The sequence below is a fragment of the Alligator mississippiensis genome, chromosome 1, assembly GCF_030867095.1.
Source record: "Alligator mississippiensis isolate rAllMis1 chromosome 1, rAllMis1, whole genome shotgun sequence".
NCBI classification, from domain to species: Eukaryota; Metazoa; Chordata; order Crocodylia; family Alligatoridae; genus Alligator; species Alligator mississippiensis.
Window position 1 is genome coordinate 349396122 of NC_081824.1, and position 24312 is coordinate 349420433.

Genomic DNA, 24312 nt, shown 5'->3' on the forward strand with positions numbered 1-24312 from the left:
TTTCCAAAACAGCTGTGTTCAGCTAGTAAGTCTGTTGTGGTGGAAGGGGAAAGGAGGGAGGGAAGGGGCGCGGAGAAGGCAAATCAATGCCCCACGCAGTGAGGGAGGGAGAGGGGCAGACACTGCCCAGCTGGGCAGGGTGCAGGACAGAGCCACAGCTCGTATGGGGGAGGGGGGCAGGGGCAGCTTCTGCCACTCCGTGCACCCCAGGAAGACACAGAGTGTGCCCCCCGGATCTGCGTGGGGCAGGTGGGCTGCAGCTGCGGGCTGGAGCTGGGGCTGTCGGGCTCTTCTTGGCCGGGGCTGGGTTTGGGGTGAGCGGTGGTGGTGCTGGGAGGGGGCTAAGTTGGGAGGCCTGCAGCCACCCCGAATTTCACCATAGCTTCCCCTCCAGGTGGATGGCAGCAGGGTTGGGGAGGCTACTGCGAAATGTGAGGTGCCTGCAGTGCACCCCTTCCCCCCCACCCCCTTAGCCCCCTCCCAGCACTGCTGCCACCTGACCCGGGCCCAGCCCCCGCAGAGAAGAGCCCAGCGCACCCACAGCGCCAGCCCACGCACCCCACCCTGTACAGATCCAGGGGACACCCAGCCAGTGTCCCCCTGGATATGCTCCGGCTCCATCCCGTGCCCCACCACATCCCGGCTGCACCTCTAGTAGACACTTAGCTAAGATTGCTTCTTTAAAAAAAAAAAAGTCATCAGGCACCATTATGGCTGACTTACCTGAACCTCTTTAAAAATAAATCAGAGATTACTAAATATATTTGTTTTTCTTCTGGCAATCTTGGTACATAAATGGTTTAAAAACTGAAACACCAAGTTTCAGTGCCTTTGTGACGTGTACAGAATAACTCACCCAGAAGTTCTTGACTTAAATGGACATCCAGTTGTTTTCAGAAATTTTTAAAATTTGTAGTTGCTATTTTTGCACACTTCTTATGGTGTCAGAAAGGAGCTGATACTTTTTTTTTTTAATTCCAAATAATGAATTCCGTGAAACTTGTATACAATTAACTTTTGTTCTAGAATTGGAAAAAGAGGTTGAAGAACTCAAATCAAAGCCAGCTGCTGGAGGAATTGATGATATTATTCAGGTAGGAATATGTGATTGGCTTTTGTAAATTGTGAATTATTTGCATAGCCTTTACGTACCATTAAAGCTCCTTATTTGCATCTGTAATGAATATCTAGTAAACCTTTTTATTCTGACTGATTCAGATAAGACCTCATGCCCACAGGACAATTCCTTCATCTGTTAAAATCCTCTTAAAAGTTTCTATAGTAGGGATAATCTAGCTCATGTAATTGCTGCAGATTCATATGCAAATGATGCCGTTGTTTTATGCCATCCAGCAGTTCAGAAAGAAGGCATTTGTTGCAATGAATGTACTTAAAACTCCCACCTTTGAGTTTAGTGATAAATACAGGTAGGTTGTCAAAAACGTTGTAATTTATGTAGCTACCAAAGTGAAAAGTCAATGTAAGAACCTTTAAAGAGTTCAAAATGTGTTTTAATAATTTCATGGGTAAAATTATTTACATGAACCTTACAGCTTGTATTTTCCGGGTATTAAAAATAATAAAGCTTAGTGAAACCAGTTTTCCAGTAAAACAAATCCATTCTACTTGATAGGTTATCTACATTAGATGTTAACAGTGTGGCTGTTAATATTTTTCATCTGTACTTTCATCTGAAGGTATTTACTCAAATATAAGACAAGGGTTACCCCTCGCGCATTCAGTATTGGGAATAAAACCCTTCGTCTTGGATTTGAGTACAAGGTGGAGTGAAGGCAGGCAGCTGATGTGGCTCAAGCTCTGCCCTCAACCCAGGGTTGGGGTCAGAGTTGGAGCTGCATCAGCTGCCTGTCTCTCCACCTATCCCCCACAGACTTCGTCCCCTAATGCCTGTGCCCCACAGCTTCTGCTATCCCCTTCCCCCCCTCTTCCCCAGTCACTCTCGACTCTGGTCCCATTCTGGCCTAGGGCACAGAGCACAGGGTAGCTCCAGCCACTGCTGCTCGCATGTCCCCGATGCCAGAGGGTGGGGGCCATAGGCTGCAGGAAGGGAGGCAAGCATTTTGGGGGGGGAAGTGGGTGCAGACACTGAAGAGGGAGGGCAGGTGGCAGGAGGCACAGGCACCACAGTGTGGGGTGCAAGTGCTGGGAGGGTAAGTAGTGGAGGGGAAGGGAGAGGCAAAGGACAAGGGGTGGGGGGCAGACCACCCATCTCCACACGACTTTTCCTGCTGCTGCTGCATTCCCTGCTGTAGCAGTGCAGGGAGACAAATTTGAGGCACCCCTCCAGTAGTTAGATCCTAGTCATGGAAAACTGTAATAAATTTATACTTTGGGGGGGGGGGGGGGGGGGGGTGATCCTAAATTTAAAGCTGTCCTGGAATCAGACATACATGATAATTCTTGCATTAGGTATTGTTCTCTTGTACAAAAAGGAAAAAAAAAAAAGAAACCTTAAAGCTAGTATCTTGCCTAGCAGAGATTGCTGAGACACTTATTTCTACATTGAATAACACCTCTTCACACCAGTATTTATTTTTGTCTCAAAATTAGGCTCTCACAGAAAGACTGGATGTTGTTCTTTTGGAAAAAGCTGAAAGCCAGCAGCAGTGTCTCGCTCTGAAAAAAGAAAGTGCCCAAAGAAAACAAGAAGCAGAGGTAATCAAATAAGTAGAAATCATTTTGCTTAAAAGAAAAGTGTCAGTAGTTGTATTGTTTCTTTGTGTTAAGTGCTAACTAATACCAGTATTTAATATTAGGAAGCAATAGTATGATTCACTTTCCTTTAATCCCTTTTTTCATTGGCTTATGTCCATAAATAATATTCAAGTTTACATATGTCTAAGAGTAATTAGCCATGTGGACTTGTTAAGTTGTTATAGTATTTATTTACAGTATTGAAAGGACTGGCACAAATGGGCACAAGGGTCAAATCTTCCAGAAACACAGAAAGAATCAATAGGTAACAGATCTTGAAATATCCTGTCAGCTGTCCCCTCTGCTTTTGCAAGCACTGTTAGTTACATTCTAGCCATTGACCGTGATTCATTCAGCAAACCTTATATTCTTAATGTTTGTGTGTCCCCATTTATCTGTACAACTAAAAATTAAAAAATAGACCCTTAGATGTCACTTGTTGCAAGTTTAAGATGTTAATATGTTTCATGTTGTAAGAATAAATGTAATAGGTTACATCTTGTTCTGGTACAGTAATTGCTATCAAGGGCTTAACTCCAAATTCTTTCCAAATTTCCTTGGCCATACATAAAGGATGTGGAGATCAGAGTCGCCAAGTTCACAGTTGTTTGAATTAATAATTTATATTTTTATAATTTTTATTCAATTTATTGTTAAACTTCCACTCGGCTATTTACAAATAACATGAGTCTAAATGCTCTTTTTTATAGACTTTTTTAAGTGAGACTATAATGTGCACTAATATTGTTGTATATTTCCCATATCTAAATCTGTCTGTGTTTAATGTTTTTTTCAGACTGCTGTAACAAAGATAGAAGAACTGCAGAAGCAATTAGCAGAGTCAAGTGCTGATTACTTGAAAGAAATTGAAGCCCTTAAAACAGAAATAGCAAGATCACAGTTCATATATAATGAAGACCTGACCAGACTACAGAAGGAACTGGAAGAAGAAACAAAGAAACGGAAAGGGCTTATGCAACAGCTTGAACTTTGTCATAACCAGGAAGAAGAAATGAAAAAACTACAAGAAGAGGTCCGGCAAATTAAGCCTGTATATGAGAAACAGATTTTGCATCTAAACAAAGAGTTGGAAGCTATCAGTGATAATAAAAATAAAGAAATTGCATGTTTGCAAGAAGCTATCAGAAGTCATTCTCAGCATTCCCATAGTGAAATAAATAACTTACAGGAAGACCTTATACAATTAAAAAATGCACACCGGGAAGAGGTGTCAGAGTTGATGCTTCAGCTTGAAACCTCTGCTAAAGAAAATGAAGAAAAGCTAAAACAGATAGATAAGCTAACACAAGATTTGGCAGAACAATTTTTGATAAAAGAGAAGAGCGTAAGGGATGATCTACGTTGTAGTAACGAGGAGTCTGTGTGTGACCAAGAACACCAAAGAGAAGCTCTAAGTAAAAATAAAGAGAACCAAATTAATGTTATAGATACACAAGGGGACCTGTGTGCAGAAACACAAATGGAAGAAAATGTGAGGTGTTTAGAACGTACCTTGAAAGAACTGGAATCTCAACATAGTATATTAAAAGATGAACTAACCTATATGAGTAATGTTAAATTAAAACTGGAAGCAGAAATCCAGCACACAAAGGATGAGTACTTTCATGAGCGAGAAGACTTGGAATTTAAAATTAATGAACTGCAGCTTGCTAAAGAAGACTATTGTGGTTTAATTGAAAAACTAAAATCTGAGCTCCAAGCAACAAAACATCAATATGAAATCGTTGTAAAAGAACATAACTTAGAAATTCAGAGTCTGAGAGACCAACACATGAGAGACATGTCTATACTAAAGGAAACTTTATTATCAAGTTCAGAAAAAGAAAATATGGCATTAGTTTTTGAAATACAAGATCTTAAGGAACAATATCAAAAGCTCATGCAGGAGAAAGAAGAAGCCGTGTCCAATTATGAGAGCTTGAGGGAAACGCTGGAAACTCTACAAACAGAATTGGGGGAATCTGCTGGAAAAATCAGCCAGGAGTTTGAGACAATGAGACAACAACAAGCTTCTGATGTCAGTGAGCTACAACAAAAACTCAGAGCTGCTTTCAATGAGAAGGATGTTCTTCTTGAAACTGTGAATCGTCTCCAGGAGGAGGCAGAAAAGTTATCGTCAAAACAAACAGAAGTGGAAGAATTTAAGAATAAAATAATCTTGCTTCAAGAGGAGAATGAGTCAGTGATGACCTGTCTCCATCAAAAAGAGGATGCAGTAAAAGAACTGGAAGAAAAGTTGATTGTTCTTGACTCTCAGAAAGATGGTATCTTAAATCAAGTGAAGAACTCTGTTGAAGAGATTGAAAACCTTCAAGAAGCATGCAAGAAAGAACAAGAAAGGGTTCTGGAACTTCAACAACAAGCAAAAGTTGTTAATCAGTGTAACAGTGAACTGAGAAAAAAGGTAGAGGAATTAACGGAGAGCCTAAATGTAGCTTTAATAGAGAAAAATGAGAATAACCACAAGTTAGAGCAATTGGAGGGAAAAACTGAAGCTCTTTTGCTTGACAACAAGAGTCTCTTATCTCAAGCAAGTAGTCTTCAGGAGGAAAATATGCAAATCAGTAAAGAAAAAGACAGATTAACTAGAGACCTAGAAAAAATTACATCTGAGAAGGAGGGTTGGTCGGTATTTAAAGAACAAGTGGAAAGTTTAGAAAAGGAACTACAAAAAGCTGTCAATGAAAAAGATTGCTTAATCGCACTACTTGAAAGTGAAGAAACACATAAATCCCTTGCCAGAACTCAGCTACACACTCTGTTTGAGCAATTGGGGTCCAAATTTTCAGATCACGATAAAGAATGTGATGCTGTTAATTTATTACAAATTGCAAATGAATACTTGGTGAAAATGAAAGAGGAAGAAAAGAGCCTGGCTTTACAAAAGGATGAAAAAATTCTTCATTTGCAGCAGGAGATAGGGAGGCTTCAGGAAGAAAATGAGGCTCAGTATTCAGAACATAGGTCTCTTCTTCAAGATTTTGAAAAAGAAAAAGGTTTCTTAAAAGAAGAACTGGAAGGAGTTTTGTCAGAAAAAGAAGCACTTCAGCTGGACATCCAGGAGTTAGAGAGAGCCAGTGAGAAAGCAAGGAATGAAAACCAAGATCTTCGAGTTCACACTGAAGAGATCTTTCAAAAACTTGCTAGTTACGAAAATCAAATCCAAGAGCAGCAGAAGGACTCTAGTACAGAAGATCAAGAAAACTTAAATCTCACTCTAGAAAAAAGAGACATTGAACTCAAAAGCGTGAAAGCGGAACTGGACTCTCTAAAGGTTATATTTTTGTTATTGAAGTATGCAGACTAAACTTCTAAAGCCTTATTTGGTAGAATGACTGATTGTTTATTAACCGGAGGGATGGAAGAAATTATCTAATAGAAAGGTTATCTATTCCATCTCTATGATTCTGACTCTTTATCTTAAATGAGCAAAACTTAAGGTTTGTGTTAGATCAGTTATTTCCCCTGCTCTGTTTACAATAGCTTCCAGTGCTGCCACAAACTTCATTATATCCAAAGTTGGTTAGTGTCTGATACTGACTGAAGAACAACAGCTGCACAAAATTACTTGAGCGCTCTTTACTTGTTCTTGACAGAATTGGATGGAAAAGAGCTGTTGCAAGGATGATTTCTCCTTCCTTTAAAGTTTGGGTTTTTTTGTAATGATTGAGGAAACACATTTTTGTTGTTGTTCACGTAAAAATCGACCAGATTTTGGCTTTAACTGTATTTTTAATTGGCTGCTTAATATGTCTTGCTGAGAAATAGTAGACACCACAAATACTTGTATGCCTGTAATATATCATTTACCTCTGTTTATGATGCAGGACTTAATGGAGAAGTTGACTATGAAAAATGACCAACAGTCTTCAGTAGCAGAGCTTCAAGAAAAAATTGGTACAACTTTATGGCCTTCGATTTAATCCATTTTAATTTTTAAACTTACTTTAAAATCTTGCCTCCTTTTCCTCTGTGTCAACACAATTAATCTTTCATCTTTAACTTGTTTATGGAAGTAAACAGATGCTTTCTTTATATCCAAAAATAAGGTTAAAGAATGCTGATGTCTGTTACCAATATCAGTACTTTTTCTAAAATACCCATTTTCTTTATATCACTAGTTATGCATGACTGACTACAGCTTGCATAACTCTACAATTCATGAGGGAGGATCTACTACTATTATGAACTGGTAACCTTTATAGTACCACTGAGCAATTTACTTCTAGATGTTTTTTAAAAGTAAAGCTAGGCTCCCAGGGCATTCTAATAGCCTTGTAGTAAAAGACTAGACCTAGGTGGAAATGAAACCTATTGAGTTTCACTGGAGGGTTGTAACCTAAATGGTAGGTTCCTTATGGAATATTTTAGAATCTTAAGTATTTATAATAGAAGTTCTTTTTAGTTTATTGTCTCTTCCATTTTGAAATAAGCAAAATGGCCATATACATTGATGGCTAGTAAAATTCCTTAGAACTGATTCAAGAGCCACCACACCCTTACTGTAGAAATATGCATTGGAAATGACCAAGGCAATTATCCTAAGATGGTTGAAAAGATGTGATACCAAATTGAAAAAAAAGTGCATTACAGAACGAGGTGAGAACATGAGTTTTGGCTTTCAAACAAAGCTTTCAAGAGCTTGATTGAATGAAGTGTTTGAGGGTATGTCTATCACAAGGCAGTGCTGTGCAGAAATACCCAGGCCAACTCTGCAAAACAGCTATATTAGCACAGTGTTGCAGTGAGCTGTTAAGCCGTACTCCTTGTTAGCCTAAACAGCACTGTGCTATTGTTCTAGAGTTACTGTACACACAGAGCTAACTTGAGGTATCTCTGGGTAGTGCTGCCTTGCACTGTATAGACGTACTATAAATGTCTTCCAGTTTTTCGCTAATATTGAATGCTTATTCTTTTTATGAAGGACCTTTTAAATACACATGGGTATTTTATGCTGTTGCTCAGATGAACTATTTTCTTTGATTTTTAGTAAAGCTGGAAAGGGAATCTACTGAGAGAAAAGAAAAGTTAAACAAAATTAAAATGGTTGCTGTGAAAGCAAAGAAAGAACTAGATTCCAGCAGAAAAGAGGTAATTTGTTGAGACCTTAATTTGAAGAGTTTCCTGATGCACAACAAGGGTCTATTATGACATAATTCTGTATTCTTTATAATAAGGTCCAGGGTCTTAGAGAAGAATTAGAATTGGTACGATCAGAGAAAGATCAGTTATCTGCTTCTATGAAGGATATCATTCAAGGAGCTGAAAGCTATAAGGTAAGTTATACTGTATCTTCAAAAATACAAATTTATCAGAAAATATTCTTTTTTATTATAATACTGTCATCCTAACTCCATTTTCTGTCTAACTCTTCTTAATTGTATAATACTCAGACTACCAGTTTTCCATGTGTGATTACAACATTCTTCCCTTGTTTTAAATTGTTGCAATGTGTTGTTCAGTATTGCCCGTTTCATCTGAGAAGTAACTGTTCTTTAGTGATGGGTGAATCTATTCCTGTCAGCTATATAGAATATAAACACGTGTATATACATCTTAATTTTTTACTATATTTCTTACTTGCATGTAGTGTGGTCTTTTTACTGCAGGGCAGCTAAACAATATATATTTTAAAACAGCAAGAGCTTCCATTATAAACTTAAAAAAATATTGACTTTTATATTGAAAAGTTCCATGATCAATATCTGCCCAGCAAAGATATTTATGTTTTACAAAGAAAGTCTTTTGGCTTAAATTGATCAGCACAAAAAAAAGATTATTTGCATGAGAATTATATGTAAAAAGAAAATCCACCCATACCTTTTGAAATGTGGACTTGATGCACATTCTGGACTTGTAAAGTTGTAACGTGGGACATGGAATGTTCAGAAATGTATTTTCTCATTAGGAACCTGAATAGCATCAGTTGACATTCTTTCTAACACAACCAGAGAGGTCAGCAGAGATAAGTAATATTAGGAACACTTTCATGAGAGAAATTCTTTCCTGGAAACATAACTAAATTAAATCCTCTCTAAAATTGGCCTTTAACATCATCAACATTTCTAATAAAATATTGATATAATAGAGTTATTTTGTAAAGTTCTAGCAGTCAATGTCAGCAAAAATGGGAATTCTTTTCTCACCCAATCAATCTGAAATGTAAATTTCAAGGTTACTTAGAGCCCTTTGGATTCTGGTGTTAGGCTTAGCCAAAGAAAACAAGGCTTTAAATGTGGAAAGGCCTCGTGCTAATGCAGTTAATTTAAGGTTCCAACTGTGTGTCTTTGCCCCCGTGGCCAAAAGAAAACAAGTTCTCTTAGTGACCTGCCATTTAAGAAGGATGCATGAAGTTACATTCAAAACATATTTTATGTAACAGACAGTTACATACTCCAAAAACAGACCTCACCTCAGTCAAATCCTTCAGTTGTACACATCACTAAGTAAAACAGCATAAATCTACCAAGGAAAACTTTATCCAAGTTTGTTTATGCCAGAACCTTGAATGGAAACACAACTTTGATTTACCATTAGTATTTCTCGGTTCATCTACACATGTGCTTAACTGCGCACTAGACTAATTTACTTCAGTGTAAAGTGTCACAGTCTACACGTGATGCTATTAGACAGCAACAACCTTATTTTCATTGCTGTGAGATAGTACTGTCCCTGGCAGTATTATCTTATGGGGAAGAAAATAACTTAACCTAAACACACATGTAAATGCTGACCCAGGTGTAAATTGAACCCAGGCAGCAGGGTGCCAGACCCCTCCTGCCACCTAGTCACACAACTCTGTTCTTTGGGCACTCTTGTGCCTCAACTGGCCCCTCTGCTGCCCAACACTGCAACCGGGAGCCCAGGGTTGACTCCCTGAGCCTGCTACCAGCCCAGGGCTGCTCTGCCCTGGCTCAAACTCTTGCGGTCCCAGGTGCATGTATAGAGGCTGTGCCTGGGAGCTGTTAACTCTGGTGCAAACTGTGCCAAAGTTAATCATGGTGCATTAATTGAACATGTAGATGCACCCTCTGATATCACAATAAGAGATGCAAGATACTAAACAGCAAAAAGTAAAAGTGTAGTTTACACTTTATTACAAGTGAGTCATAGATTTCCATGTTTTTAACAACATTTCAAGTGTTTTTTTTATATGTTTCGAGAATCTCCTATTGGAATATGATAAGCAAGCAGAACAATTGGATTTTGAAAAGGATCGAGCAAATAACCTTGAACGTCAGATAGATGACATTACAAAACAATTCCAAACATCCGCTCAGCAGGTAAATTATATTGTACTTCAGTAGTTAATGGTTGCAACAAATGGAGTTGATCTTGTGTCACCAGTTTAATACAGCGGTGCTTATGTTAATTATCCCCCTAATTTTCATAATCCTGCCTCTGCTTTCGATAGTTTTGCTCAAAAGTTGTTTTTAACGAGATAGATGTTATGCTATTTGCAATATTTGGATTGGGAAAATAATTAAAATAACAGGAATAAGAATAGTGTCTGGATATCTCTGAGTCTCAAATATCTAGTGTTCTGGAATGTGCGGTAGTTGTCATAGCCCAGAATTGCAGAAACTTGAAATTAAGTGCATTTGGGCAGACAGAAAGTAATGCTATTCCACACTGACTGCAGTCATAAGTTTAAAGTCCTCTATGATAGATAAGTGGTAGGGCTGTGCAAAGTGGCTATTTCGTTTCCGTTCTGGATTCGGCTGTTTCAGAGGAACAGTGATTCATTTCAGATCGCTGTTCCGTTTCGATTTGGCTGAATCTGTTTTGGAATTTCGAGGCTGTTTCAGTGCTGATTCGGAGATTCGGTTCAGCCGTGGAAAGGGAGGTGCAGCCGGGCGGCTGCAGGTTCTCCCGCAACTCCTTAGGCTGTGTCTGCCTTTCCCCAGGTGGGGGGAGCCACAGGAGAAGCCCCCATGGCTGTCTTGCCCACCACCACCCCCTTCCCGGCACTTAAAAAAAAAAATTAAAAGCCCCACTGTCACTGGCTGCAGCAGCAGCGATCGGGGCCTCTGGGGGCTCATGGCAGAGCCATAGCAGGGGGCAGCCGGGATTGCCCCCACCTCCGCCTGGCATGTGCACAGTAGCTGCCCCATGGTGCAGGTGCAGTGCGGCTTGGTATGGTGCTGCACACTGTCTGGAAGCTGAAGCCATTGGGGTTGAGCGTTGTGGGCTCCAGCTTACAGGTAGAGCCACCCCAGCTCCCAAACAACGTGTGGCACCCTGCCGAGCCATGCTGCACCCACACGATGTGACAGCTACCATGCGGGTGCCAAGCCGGGGGGGGGGGGCCGGCCGGCAGCGGCACGGTCCGCACTGTCTCCCCCATTGCTTCGTGCTGCCACGAGCACTCAAAGGCCCTGATCACCGCTGCTCCAGCCAGTGACTGCAGAGCTTTTTTTTTTTTTTTTGGGTGCCAAAAGGCTGGGGCCAGGCAGGACAGTCCTGGGAGCTTTTCCTGCAGCTCCGCCAGCTGTGCCTGCCTCTGTCCTGGTGAGGGGAGCCGCAGGAGAAACCCCCATGGTTGCCACGCCCAGCCCCAGCCTCCCAGCACTTTAAAAGGTGCCAGACTCCTCCCGGGGGGGCTAGGCCCCCAGATCCGTGCATGGGATAACAGCAGGCTGCCGTTCCTCCCCCAGAGCACTGGGATTAGAAGGGACCTGAGGGACAGATCACAGACACTGGCCAGCTACAGATGTCAATATCAGAGCAGTCCTTCCCCACCCCTTCCTGCTCCCTCTTTTGAGTTTCTCTTTCCCTGCAAGCCCACCTCCAAAACACCCGAAACCATTTCTGAAATGTTTTATTTTGTTTTGGAGATGTTTTGGAGCCTTCCATTTTGTTTCAGATTTCATGTTTCAGGTGCCAAAACAAGCCGAAACACCTCCGAAGCAAAACGGCCGCCGAAACGTTGCACAGCCCTAATAAGCAGTGCAGATTTGTATCTAGCCTTTATTAATACTGTCCCTCCTTCCTATTGTAGAAGGCTTATAGCAGCTGTCAGCAAGGGTCAAGAGTTTCTCTCTAATGCTTGGTATCAAAACTAGATATTTCAAACTATATACCAGTTCCAAAATTTCAAAAACTTAAAATTATTTGACTACTGAGTTAGGTTTATGCACCCCCTCCCACACACACCCACACACTCTCTCTCTCTCTCTTTCTCTCTTTTGGGAGGCACTGAGTATAATAATATTTTTATAGGCAAATAAAAAAAAAATCTAGAAAATTAGTCTTATAGCTGTTTAAATCTAGTCCCTGGTTGGAATGCTTTGATTTAGGCTGCATGCACACATTCAGATGATGTGGGAGAATGCTCCTGGGTTTGTTCTTTTGGGGAAAAACTTGCCCAAATATGCCTGAGTAGACATAAGAATGCCAAGTCCCTGAAGAGCAGAGAGCTTGCAGTGCTGATGCTGGAAAGCCAGGGTCCCCATGCACACAGCTCTGCATGCTGTGCTGGCTCCCTCAGTTTGCCTGGCAAGAGTTGGCAGGAGTGCACAAGGCAGCCCTGATTGGCTGACCCAGACTGCTCAGAGTTAGTCTGTATCTCCCTGTAGCACAGTGTAGGACTGTGAAAGGTGCGTGTTCTGCTCCCTGCTCAGCTGGAGTAGTAGAGCCCAGCCCAAGCAACACATTATCTCCATGAGTGCTTTTTGACGGTCTTTTATTTGATTTCCTTAACCTAGTCCTGGATTCGCGTAACTCTCAGACAATATAGGAAGCATGTCACTGGCTCAAAACAAACCCGTGTAAATATCTGCCACCCTCATCCAGATGGAAATAAGTTTTTTTACCTCTGCTTTAGTATTGCCAGTTTATCCGTTACAGTTAGGTAACACCAGATGATTCTAAGTAACTATTTTCAGTAGAGATTGATGCTGTTAGTTCACGAAATATGGCAGCTGTACTTGAGAGGGGATGTCTGTGTCTCAGCATGATATAATAATATTAATGACAAACTATTCTTGGAAGGATAGTCATGGTTTTCCAAATTTCTCCATCCCCTTCAAAAGCTACCACATCACTATGACAGCAGATTTTAAACAATTATGCTCTGGGAGTCCAAACTGTATCACCAATTCTTAAACCAAGTTGTTTCCCAATTTTACTCAAAAATATGGACTTGGTTTTGTCCTCTCATTTATTACCCTCAGGAATACACAGGCTGCCAAGGGGTCGTATGTCCCTTGTTCTTAGTACTGCGTTTATCTCCTACCTGAAAGTGTGTCAAGAATGACTTCAACTCTTATCTTTCTACTGCCATCATTCTAGCAAGACCTGCTGCGCTCTGCTAATGAAGACCTCGCGACTCGTATTGAAACTTTACAATCTAATGCCAAGCTTTTAGAAGCACAGATACTGGAAATGCAGAAAGCAAAAGTAAAAGTTGACAAAGAACTGGAAGCTGAAAAACTTCTAAAAGAGCAAAAGATAAAGGTAAAGGATGTGTTTTGGGACCATAAAAAATGGAACATAGAATATTTCCTGAACAAAGTTAAAGAAAGGTTTCGTGAAAGGTTGCAGTGTTGTTTTTAAAATAATCCAGCTGGTTTAATTTTTGTTCTTTATAGATCAGATCAGACTAGGATCCGATATCCTATTTTGCCTCGCTGTCCTTCTGAAGGGCTACTCTTGCTCCCATTGAAAGAGCTTCAACAAGGCCATCAGTTAGAGCAGAGCAGAACTTTATGGTTTTATGTTAAGTTTAATGCCTCTATACATTTTATAATCTTTATGAGTTTTATGTTGTTAGGATGGATGTCTTTGAAATAACTCTCATCCTTGTAATATGCTGATACAGATTTTGTGCTAACACCACAAAATATAATTCTATGTATAATGGAGAATTTACACTAATTTTCAGGACCACAGCTGTTCTCTAAGAGAACTGGAAGAAATTCAGATGCAGCTTCAGAAGGAAAAAAAACATCTTCAGAAAACTATGCAGGAGCTAGAGCTGGCAAGGAAGGTAGGGTAACATTGCATTACGGTATGTGTTTAGAGCTCCAGTTGTGCTGCATGCTGAATGATAGACCATCCCCACACTGAAGAGCTTAAAAACCATTTGAGGCAAAGGATGAGAGTGTGGAAATTTTTACCCCTTTGTATAGATGGGGAAATACACAAATTATTACTAACCCCTTTCAATTCAGAATACTGTGAACAAAAATGACAAGGTTCCTTGGGTGAATTTGATATCTTTTATTAGACCAACCCAAATGGTTGGAGAATAGTTATTAAGCAAGCTTTCGGATTCAAAAACACTTTGTCAGGCTAAGGAAGCTGCAGCAGTTGGTGTGTGCTCCTCCTGGATGGAATGAAAAGTAAACAAGCCAGGGGCTGGGCTGGGCTGGGCTGGGGAGTCATTTGCCAGGCAGATTGTAATGTATCAAAAATCCAATGTCTATGTTTAGTCCCTGATCTCTAGTATCCAGCAGGTTGATGAAATGGAGCTCATAGGCTCATCTCTGGGAAGTGTTGTGTAAATTTCCCTTGAGGATCAGGACTGAGAGATTGGAGAGAGAGTGGCCTTCCTGTGAGAAATGTGCCCCCACTGGTAATTGACTGTTTCTGTCTTTGATGGATTTCCAGTGTGCGTTCATTCTGGTGCGCAGTTGTTGTCTGGTCTCTCCTACATATCTTCCATCAGGGCATTTGGTGCATTGGATGAGGTATAGTACATTTCTGGAGGTGCAGCTGTAAGATCCTGGGATGCTGATGGCTCTGTTGCGGGGTGTAGTAATAGTGGGGGTGGTGGAGATGTGGGGGCAGGTTTTGCATTTCTTGTCCTGGCACGGTCTGGATCCTTTTGGTGTGTTCTGGGCTTGAGGAAGTTTGCTTCTGGTGATGAGGTTGGCAAGGTTCGGTGCTTGTCTGAAAGCTAGGATGGGTGGCTCTGGGAAGATCTTTTTAAGAATAGGGTCTCTGTCTAATATGGGTTGCAACCTAAACCCCGTGAACAAAAATGGGAATTCTAAGTCTTCTGAATCCCAGTTCCATGCCTTAATCGCAAGTTTACCCTTGCTTTTTTTGATGGCCAGTCTTTTCATAATGATGTGCAGAAAAATTATTAAAATGGTCACCATTAGTTGTTTCCATTTTTTACTTTTGGCTAAGAGGTTATTGTTGGTGTCTGAGGCCCCAGGGAGGCACTGCGTTTCTGGCACTACAAATGCCCTTGTAGCACTACAAAAGTCAAGGGGACAGATGTGTGTGTCCACTGTAGTGCTATAAAAATGGTGCCAACACTACAGAAATGTTCCTATTTGAAAAAGAAACTTTTCTGTAGCACTGTTTTGTAGTACCAGATGTGCACCTCTCTTAGTCTCCCAACATTCCAGTGCTCTGCTCACCAGCTGCCCCCAGGGCAGCAGCTGGTTCCCTGACAGCCTGATAGGAGTAGAGCCTGGGAACTGGTGTTGCTCCCCAGTGGTAGAGGGAGTTGCGGCTGCTGTAAGGATATTGGATGCCCCAGCAGTGTCAGAGAAACTTGCTGCTGCTGCCCCGAAGGCAGCTTGTGCCCCAGGAGCAGCTTTGTGGAGTGCCTTTGTGGCAATGTTGTAATGTTACAACTAGGAGGGTTGAACATGTGTATGTTCCCCATTTTCCCCATAGCACTTTATTTTCATAGTGCTACAAAATGTTGTTGAACTTAATGTACTACAATGAGTGTCTGTCCATGGCATCAAAATCTTGATTTGTGAGTACAGGTTCTAGCTGGGGGTGGCAGTAGATAAATAATAATGAACAGCAATTCATCATTGCAGCATCCAGCAGTAAATGTGTGTGTATCTTTAAATTAGCTGAATAATCTTAAACTGTAGTTTTCTAAGCAATTCCTTAAATCTAAAACCTACAGGATGCACAGAAGAGCACATTGATGGACATGGAAATAGCTGATTATGAGCGATTTGTGAAAGAACTTAATCAAAAGATTACAGATAAAAATAGCAGAATTGAAGACCTTGAGCAAGAGATCAAGATTCAGAAGCAGAAGCAAGAAACCCTGCAGGAAGAAATAAGTGAGTAAAATTGTAATGCTTGATATTCATGTATACAACCAGACATCTCGGATTTAAGACAGGCGAGCAAACAGCTTTTAAAACAGTTTTTCTGTACATCTTGACATTCTCAGTAGCATCCACAGTAGACGAGAGAGAGGCTGCCAAAAAATAGTGGGAAGATGACTTGTCAACATTCTGTTCTTATATTAAATTAGGTAGTCATGTTCATCTGCCACTTGTTTGCTAAGCGCTACACTAATATGGAATACCTTAGTGAGCAAACTGCATTTCTTACATAACTAACTTAAGCCTACTGCTGCAGCGTAATATTTCTGTACTCTCTTTATAGAGCTGTGAGAGTCAGAAGACTGCTGGTAGAATCACAGCGCATGTAAGAATTAACAAATAATGATGTGTTTAAAATATTTCATTGCTTGCCATAGATTTACGTTTAGCTCATTTATCTGCAGCGATTGACCTTAAGTTAACCTGCTTGTTCGCAACTCTTTTGGGAAGCTTTGATGATGTATTTTTCCCATTTTATAATAAAAGTGGCCTGTAGAACCTTTCATCCCTTCTCCTCACTTCTTTTTCTTTGCATTAGAGTCCCTTCAGTCATCTGTGCAGCAGTATGAGGAAAGGAACACCAAGATAAAACAACTACTGGTGAAAACCAAAAAAGAACTAACAGATTCAAAGCTAACTGTAAGTCATGATTTTGCTGCATATGCCACCATATTTAAATCAAATGTTTATAATCTAGTTAGTTACAAGTCTAGTTTCTCGAACTAACAAAAGATAAAGTTTTTAAATTAACCTAGATATTGTTATCTTGCAGGAAAATGAACATCTAATGCTTCAGGCATCATTAAAAGGAGAGCTAGAAGCAAGTCAGCAGCAAGTGGAAGCCTATAAGGTAGGAAACTTTTTATTATTACAAGCTTTCTTACATGAGTTATGAATGCAGCATCAGCTCTGCTATATAGCAAGAAAGACTGTGGGCTACAGAAAAGTAAACATGCTGGTACAGAAGAGAGATACATTCAAGTAAATATGGTAAGATGAGGTTCCCCCCGATCAGCATGGGGAAAAAAGCTCCTCATCTTATTATTACTTATGAAGCAGAGTGGGGAGCTCTGACTCTGGCCTTGAGGTCTGTCCCCTCCACCCGCCACTTCCCCTCTGCAGCTTTGGCCCCCCACACACCCCTTTCTTTCCCCCTTATTGTCAGGCACAGCTCAGCTCAGGTTGGAGTCTCTTCTGGGCACCAAGCACATGGAAACTCCTTTTCTATCTAGCCGGTCAGCAGCACCAACACTGCTGCGTTGTCTGCCTGGCCTATCAGCAATGCCGATGCTGCTGCATGGCCAGGCAAGGGCTGAGCTTCCGCAGTTGGAGCAGCATTTGACAGTAAAGGAGAGGGACAGAGTCAGAGACTGGGGAGTTATTGGGGAAGGGACAGAGACTGGGGGAAGTTTGGAGGGAAGAGGCAGAGACTGGGGAGCAGGGGAGAAAGAGGCTGGGAGAGAGTTTGGGAGTTGAGGTGGGGAGTTCAGGTGGCAGGGGGAGGAAGGCTGCATGGAGAGAGAAGTGGGTAGAGCAGAGAACAAGGGGAGCACCTGACCGCCTCCCCCCATCCACTGCTTTCTCTGCTGTAGCAATGCTGAGGCAGGAATTCAATACAATACTCCAATGCTTATCTGGAAAATTATAACAGATTTATACATTTTCCATGTATAGAATCTAAATATTGGGGGAATTGTCTTATATTCAGGGTCATCTTATATTCAAGTAAATACAGTAATTGACTTTTTTGTTGGTTGTCTTTTTTAGTTCTCACCATCTGCTCCACTTTCTTAAATACTTTATTTAATGTAGTACACTAATATTTCTGTGTTTTTAGAGAAACATTTAGTTGATGGTCTTTAAATACCAAGTTAAAGAAAAGGCAGGTCTTCACGTAGAATGTTTCTGTAGCAGGCATTTGTTTTGTTACTCTGGTTCCAAAATATACGTATTGGCTGGTGAATGGATATCACTTCATCTCTGTGTTGTTGCCTGTTCTTTGTGACTGTTGCACAAACAGAATACTTATTGTTGTTATCTGCTAAGATACTTGTTAATTCAAATGGAAGAGGTAAGCATCTGAAGGTTGTTTTATAGCTGTTTTCCAAGTGTGGATACTGACATACAGAAAAACAAAATTAAATATTTGTAAAGTTTGTTTCTTTTGGGTACTGTAATGATTAAGCGCCCATTTTTAGATTCCTGTGGGTTGAGTACTTTTGGTAGATGCATTGAGAAACTGCAGATTCCCCAAGGAACTCACTTGGAATGAAAACTTAATGCTTATCAGGTCCTGGATGCCTCAAGTCATCATGAGTGATATATGATTGGTAGCCACTTCTGAGAACCTTGGTCTAAGTGACTTACTAGATTCATGCCCAAAGAAGTTTGACATTCAAGCATACAACTCTGTTCTCTTAAATCCAGTTTCCTACCTGTAAGATAATATTCCTCTTCTTTCTGTAGCGCTCTCCTTTGCTGAATGAAAGTAGGGGTCATGTAGAAAATGTAGTGGTCATGTAATTAGAGTGTTAAAATGCATTTGTACAAAGGAGTAGAACTTGCAGTAATTTCAAAAGTGTTTTCTGGAGGTCACTTTTTCTTTATTCATAGATTCATAGATTTAGTTGAATTCAGTTGCACTTGGCCCATCATCAAAATAATAGGAGATATTTCTTTCTTTATGGATTTTGTTAACTGTTTGAGATTTTTTTTTTAAAAACTCATCTGATGAAATTTTTCCTCAAATTTTCTCCTTCTGTTTTGAAATTATTTTAAATTTACTCCTTTAATTCTGGTTGAATAGCTTTTTACTCCAATTTCTGATCTCTCCAGCTGCAACCCAAATCGCTCTTAGTTCAGTTGCCTGTTTTCATCCCTCGGACACAACCCCCCCCCCCCCCCCCCCCCCAGGGTCTTTATGATTTGGCTTTCATCTGTCACAGTTTTCTCAAAAAATAGGACCACTGCCATCCAACTTTAAAATACCCCTCTTCTCAGTGGGATTTACCCGAAGAGGGAAACAGAGAATAAATCTTATTCTGGAATTTACTGTTCTTTTTTGTAACATAAGTTATCGCTGTCATCATTATGGGAAACTACATAGCATATTACTAGAGAGGTCAAATTATTCTTTTAGTCACCAGTTGATTTATTAGGTAACCAATCCTGCTAAGTAATAAATGTCATAGTTCTGCAGTGCAGGTCCTTGGTTTGACAAGAACTCTGTCCTAGGCCTCAGTCGCTCAGTTTTCAAATCTCTCCTTCCGAAGCCCTCGCTTCCTTTGAGCAGCCCTAGCATCTCAGTGTTACCTTTGCTCTTTCAGTCAAGGGGAATACCTTTTGTTACAGATCCACGAATAGCTCAGTATTTCCTCTCTTCTTTGAAGTTCTAGGTTTTGCTTCATAACCATTTGAGCAAAAGATTATTTTTCACTTTCAGCCACCTGCAGTACAGTTGATATTGTTATCATGGAGCTGTCCAATAGAACTGTGGTCAGTATCCCTGCTAGGAACTGTGCAGATCTTTAGAGAAAGTTTTAAGTGTAAATTGCAGATCAGTGCCTAGCATCTATCTCTGACCAGCCATTTCTCCTCCTGAAGATAATTCTGCATTTCTGTGGGAGCACCTGCATTGTGACAGTGGCGTGTCCTAACTAGGCTGTTTCAGTACACCATTCCAATTTATTCTTCCAATTAGGTTGCCAATCTGGAAGTATGCTGGTGAAGTGGCTCCTGGGGGGACATTCCTACTGACCATTCTCCAGTTCTCCAGTGCATCAAAATTGCAGGTCTTGATTGCAGTTGGAGAGAGACTTTCCCAAAGTGGCCCCACCAACTTACCTCCAAGTTGAGATCCTGCCTCTAGGAGCAGAAGGGTATTGAATGCCCATGACTGCACTGACCATATGCACCAATGCAACAGTAACAATACAGCCTTTTAAAGACATTTTGACTGTGGTTTCTAGACCCCATATGTTATAGTGTTTTATATCTAGAGATATGGCATATAGTTAAACAGTTCTATATAGTCCTATTGGATTACATCAAGCAAAGAAACAGAAGCTAATAATCATCAGAAGCTCTCAACCCAGGAAGATGTGGATTGGTTCAGAGAACCTTCACAAAGAAATAAAGGGTATGTCATCATCTCTGGAGTGAGTTGCTCTGGAATAATTACCTCAGTAACTTTAAAAGGAGGTATGACAGGGTGCAGAGATTCCATCCTTGGTCTGGCTATGTGTAGTTTTCCCCTGCCCCTTCTTCCCCTCCCCCATTAAGGGTAGGGATATGATGGAGTGTGCTATACCTGTCATGAGCTGGTAGGTTGAGTTAGCCCTTTATCCTGAGAGAGAACACTGCTGTTTTCATGAGTCTCAGGAAAGGGCAGAGACAACAGAAATAAAGGGGTAGTTTTCTGCTCTGTATTGTAGCAGGAAAAGTCAGCTGCTGGAAGACAGACAAGCTATGAGCTATTCCTGCATGGGTTAAAGATGGGGGTCAACTTGGGAAAAGGCTGCAGGATTTCTGGAGCCTACAGAAGCAGTATGAGAGCTATTGAGGAGACAACAGGTAAACCCCTGCCACAAAGCATGGAGTTTCTGAGAATGCCAGAAAAGCCACTGAAATTATAATAGAGTTGGCGTTTTGTTGTAGCCATGATGGTTCAGGAAATATATGAGAAACAAGGGGTTTTGATATCATTTACTGAGAGGCAGGGACCAGCTGTATAGTTGGGAGAGATGTTACACAAACTTTTGGGCACAAAGTGTCCTTCTTCAGGTTACTTTTCAGTTGAGACCTGAAGAAGAGCCGTTTATGCCTAAAAGCTTTTAAAACATCTTTCCTAGCCATGCAGTTGGTCCAATAAAAATATCACCAAAATACCCACCTTGTATCTCACATTTGAAACAGTGACAGATGAGATTTGTAGGTGCTGTGGTATGGCCAGAGTGCTAAATCTCTTCCAGTATTACCCACCTGATGGAAAGATGTAGTGAAAGACAAGATGCAATAAAGTAAAATCCTGTAGTGTCCAGCTCTTATCTAGCTTTCTAACTTTTTTATCTTTTCATTGTGAAGAGGGTTAGGAAATCTGAAACCCAGGAAAAATATGCAGTTTTAAGATCTACTTTTGGCAGTACTTAGACTTGATTTTTAACAAAAAAGAATCACAGTCAGCAGATGCCAATGTTCATTTTCATTAGTACAAATTTGAATTACTATTTTTCTGCCAGATGATAAATTTGTGGTTACAGAAAATACAGATTTCGCTTAATGATGAGTTTGGAAGGACTGTTATTCATTCTAATTTTTCTTGTATGCATATATTTTCCTCATGTTTTAAGGAACATTAAAATTGATGCTAAATGTTTTACTGCTCAAATGTGCTCCAGTACGTATGTTTAGTGTGTTTCTCCATGCTGTTCTAAAATCAGATTTTATATACGTTTTAGTTCTAGTTTTAATGATAGTTGTTTATTTTTAGATTCAGGTGGCTGAACTTGCATCAGAAAAACACAAGGTCCAGGAACATCTGCGGACATCTGTAGAGCAACATCAACGAATGCTGAGCACTTATCAGCAGAAAATTACCACCTTACAAGAAGAATGCAGTACAGCAAAGGTATTTTTTCACAACAAAAATAATAAGTCAGATGAGTTAGGAGAGAAATTTACTTACCTTGCAGTTCTGTCTCTCAATATCTTATCATCAAGGAGGATTCTAACTCTTGGGTCTTGGTGCTGTGGCAGATGACTGGCAGGAATTCCCCTTTCTTGTAATGTGCTTGACCTTTTCGGAAGGACCAGGGTAGAGTGCAAACCAGGCTTGGTTCTGGTTGTCAGCACCACAATCTATGGAATATAAATGTTGCTGTCTGAACACTCCAGTTGGTGCCTTTCACTGCACTGGAGATGAAGCTCCCTGAAAGAAAAGTCACTTCAAGTTGATCAACTAGCATGCACTTGAAGGAGAACGAAAGACAGGAAAATAGCCTCTCAAACCACAACATTCAACATCTGAAACAGGCAAGGAGGGTGTGAGCAAGTGTCCTACAAGATGATATCTTCAAGAAAAGCAAATTTTACAAATTGAATATGCTGTATTTTTCTGAAGGTATCATTTGTGCAGGATTTTCTGGATACCAAACAAAAACTAGCAAGACAGGTGCTAGCTTTGTGAAAAAACTATGTGAAGAGGTACATGTTAATAGCACATAGCAGGGGTAGGCAACCCTCTGGCATGTGTGCCAGAGCGCGGCACGTGAAGGTATTTTGCTTGGCATGCATGCCTCAGGCCACTCAGCAGGGGAACCACAGGGGCTGATCCTTGTTGTGGCAGTGAAGCCTCAGTCCCTTTCCTGCTGTCTGCTCTGAGTTGCTCCTGCACCTGCCACCAGCAGTGAGCCAGGCCGGGGCTCAAGGGACCATGGTGCAGCTGCTTGCAGCCTACTCACTGCCTGCTGCAAGCAGCCTGGGCTCCATGGATGGCAGCAGGAGCCTGCCCAGAGCCTGGGCCAGCTGTGGCAGGCAGCTGGGAGGCTGCAAGCAGCTGCCAAAGACTCATTGCTGGTGGCAGGTGCTCACATCCTCAGGATGGATAGCAGGGAAAGAGCCGGGACTGCACTGCCACAACAAGGATCAGGCCCCTTGCAGCTCCCCTGCTGTCCGCCCCTCATATGCCAACATCTTATGGTCACAGTTGTGGGTGTTTTTGACACTGCCCAAAAAGGTTGCCATCCTCTCATGTATGGCATAAAAGCAAAGAGGAATTTGGTTCTTTTTGCAGTATAAAATTAGTCAGATGTAAGTCAAAAGGAAACAGCTTCCTTCTGGAAGGAAACAGCTACAGCAGGATTACTGAGCATTATCTTCTCTCCCTTGGAAATCAGTTCTGGAGCAATACACTCCAAAACTGTATTTCTTGCATTTTAGGAAACTAAACTGAGCAACAATACTGTGTAGATTTATGGCAGGCAGTTCAAGTAGAATCTTTTGAAATAGAAACATCTATTCCAGATGTGACAGCAGCCTTGCTTCTAATCAAAAGATTGTTGACATAGCCTTCTAGTTTCAGGTTAATGACATGGAATGCAATAAGATACCCATTTAGACATCATCTTCTTCAATATTCTGCAAACTGTTTTAAAAAAAAAGTAGTTGAGTGGTGCTTGCAAAGATATTATTCAGTTTCAGACAGACTCCACAAAGTTATTTGATAATGATAGGCCCATTAAGGTAAAACATTGACATCATTTTGGAGAAGCATCTTGGTGGCTTCCAAAGTTTTACCTTATCTTTACTGAATAATTAATTTTTAAGTGTTATTCACTGGGACTGAAGCTTAGTCACCCAGCAAAATTCAATCATTACCATCTAGAAAATGACCTTCAGCCTGAAAAACATAAGTTCACAGGAATGGTATGATGAAGTCTTCTGTTGAAGTATCCTTGTCAGGTCAACATTAACATTCCATCATACAAGTGACTTATTAACTGGAGGTTTCAGAAATGTCAGAGTGCATGAAACTGTCAAGGAGCTGGAGATGTGCCATTCTATCTTTGATTAGTTCATGATGGTTTAAAAAAGATGCCAGATATTCGTGGAAGTAAGTGAGTTTTTTACCTTTACCTGCTTAGATCTAGTAAAACAGTTTCTGTGTAGAAGAAGTAATGGAATTCATATGGACCTTATTGCATCAGGTTTAAAGCTGCAGATCCTGCTGGTAGATGACTGATTCATTAGCAGCTTGAATGAACTTTCCCAACAGCTAGACAGGTCATCAGGGAGAAGTCTTATGAAGCCAGTCCTGCAGGAGTGTAACTGGTTTGCCTCTAGAAGGATTTGGAATTTTTTATTTGCCACATTTCTTTGGTGTGAGAGTCTACAGATGTTACCCTTCCACAGCTCTACATGTTATGGGTAATTGCATCATGGTACTGCAGTAAGCCATCCTGGATAAAAATCTACACTAACATGGTTCACTGCTGTGTGGCTTTGTTGGATGCCATATGTGCAAAAAATGGGCATTGAGGAATGGCCAACAGAAAAGGGAAGCCAATATGAAAGATAAGCCACTAAGAAATTTGCTGCAGAAACAGCAGAGCAAATGAAGATGCACCAAGTGTCTCTCAGACAGTCTATTAAATACTGTGAGGTTGAAGTACTCCTAACTCATGTTCTGCACTGGAAGGAAACATAAAGAATCGGTAAAAGATATTGGTATATTCCAGGAGCTAGAAATCCTGGAGGAATGCCTGATGATGTGCAGTCTGGTACAAGTTGGTCAAGCCCTGGAGACTTATGAAGCTAGTATAATTCTGGAACTCTGAGGGACATTCCCACTGACTTTTGGCAGCTAATCTGGGGAGGGCTTGGTCGATTTATGGAATAGCATACTGACGTCTGCCAAAGACACAGTGGCACACAGGCATCTACTTCTCCCGTGGCACTGGTGGCATAGTTCTCCCCAGTATCTAGGGGA

General features: G+C 40.9%; 1 protein-coding gene across 2 annotated transcripts in view; it reads left to right on the forward strand.

The window, feature by feature from the left end:
• Window positions 1–24312, forward strand: part of GCC2 (GRIP and coiled-coil domain containing 2) — a 59997-nt gene that overhangs the window by 7255 nt on the left and 28430 nt on the right. For both annotated transcript variants that reach the window (XM_019485009.2, XM_006261509.4), the window contains exons 4-16: window positions 1027–1094; window positions 2572–2676; window positions 3512–6010; window positions 6564–6633; window positions 7727–7827; window positions 7914–8012; window positions 9900–10019; window positions 13030–13194; window positions 13622–13726; window positions 15617–15779; window positions 16366–16466; window positions 16600–16677; window positions 21316–21453. In XM_019485009.2, the coding sequence (XP_019340554.1) occupies window positions 1027–1094; window positions 2572–2676; window positions 3512–6010; window positions 6564–6633; window positions 7727–7827; window positions 7914–8012; window positions 9900–10019; window positions 13030–13194; window positions 13622–13726; window positions 15617–15779; window positions 16366–16466; window positions 16600–16677; window positions 21316–21453 (3812 nt within the window). The remainder of the gene's footprint in view (window positions 1–1026; window positions 1095–2571; window positions 2677–3511; window positions 6011–6563; window positions 6634–7726; window positions 7828–7913; window positions 8013–9899; window positions 10020–13029; window positions 13195–13621; window positions 13727–15616; window positions 15780–16365; window positions 16467–16599; window positions 16678–21315; window positions 21454–24312) is intronic.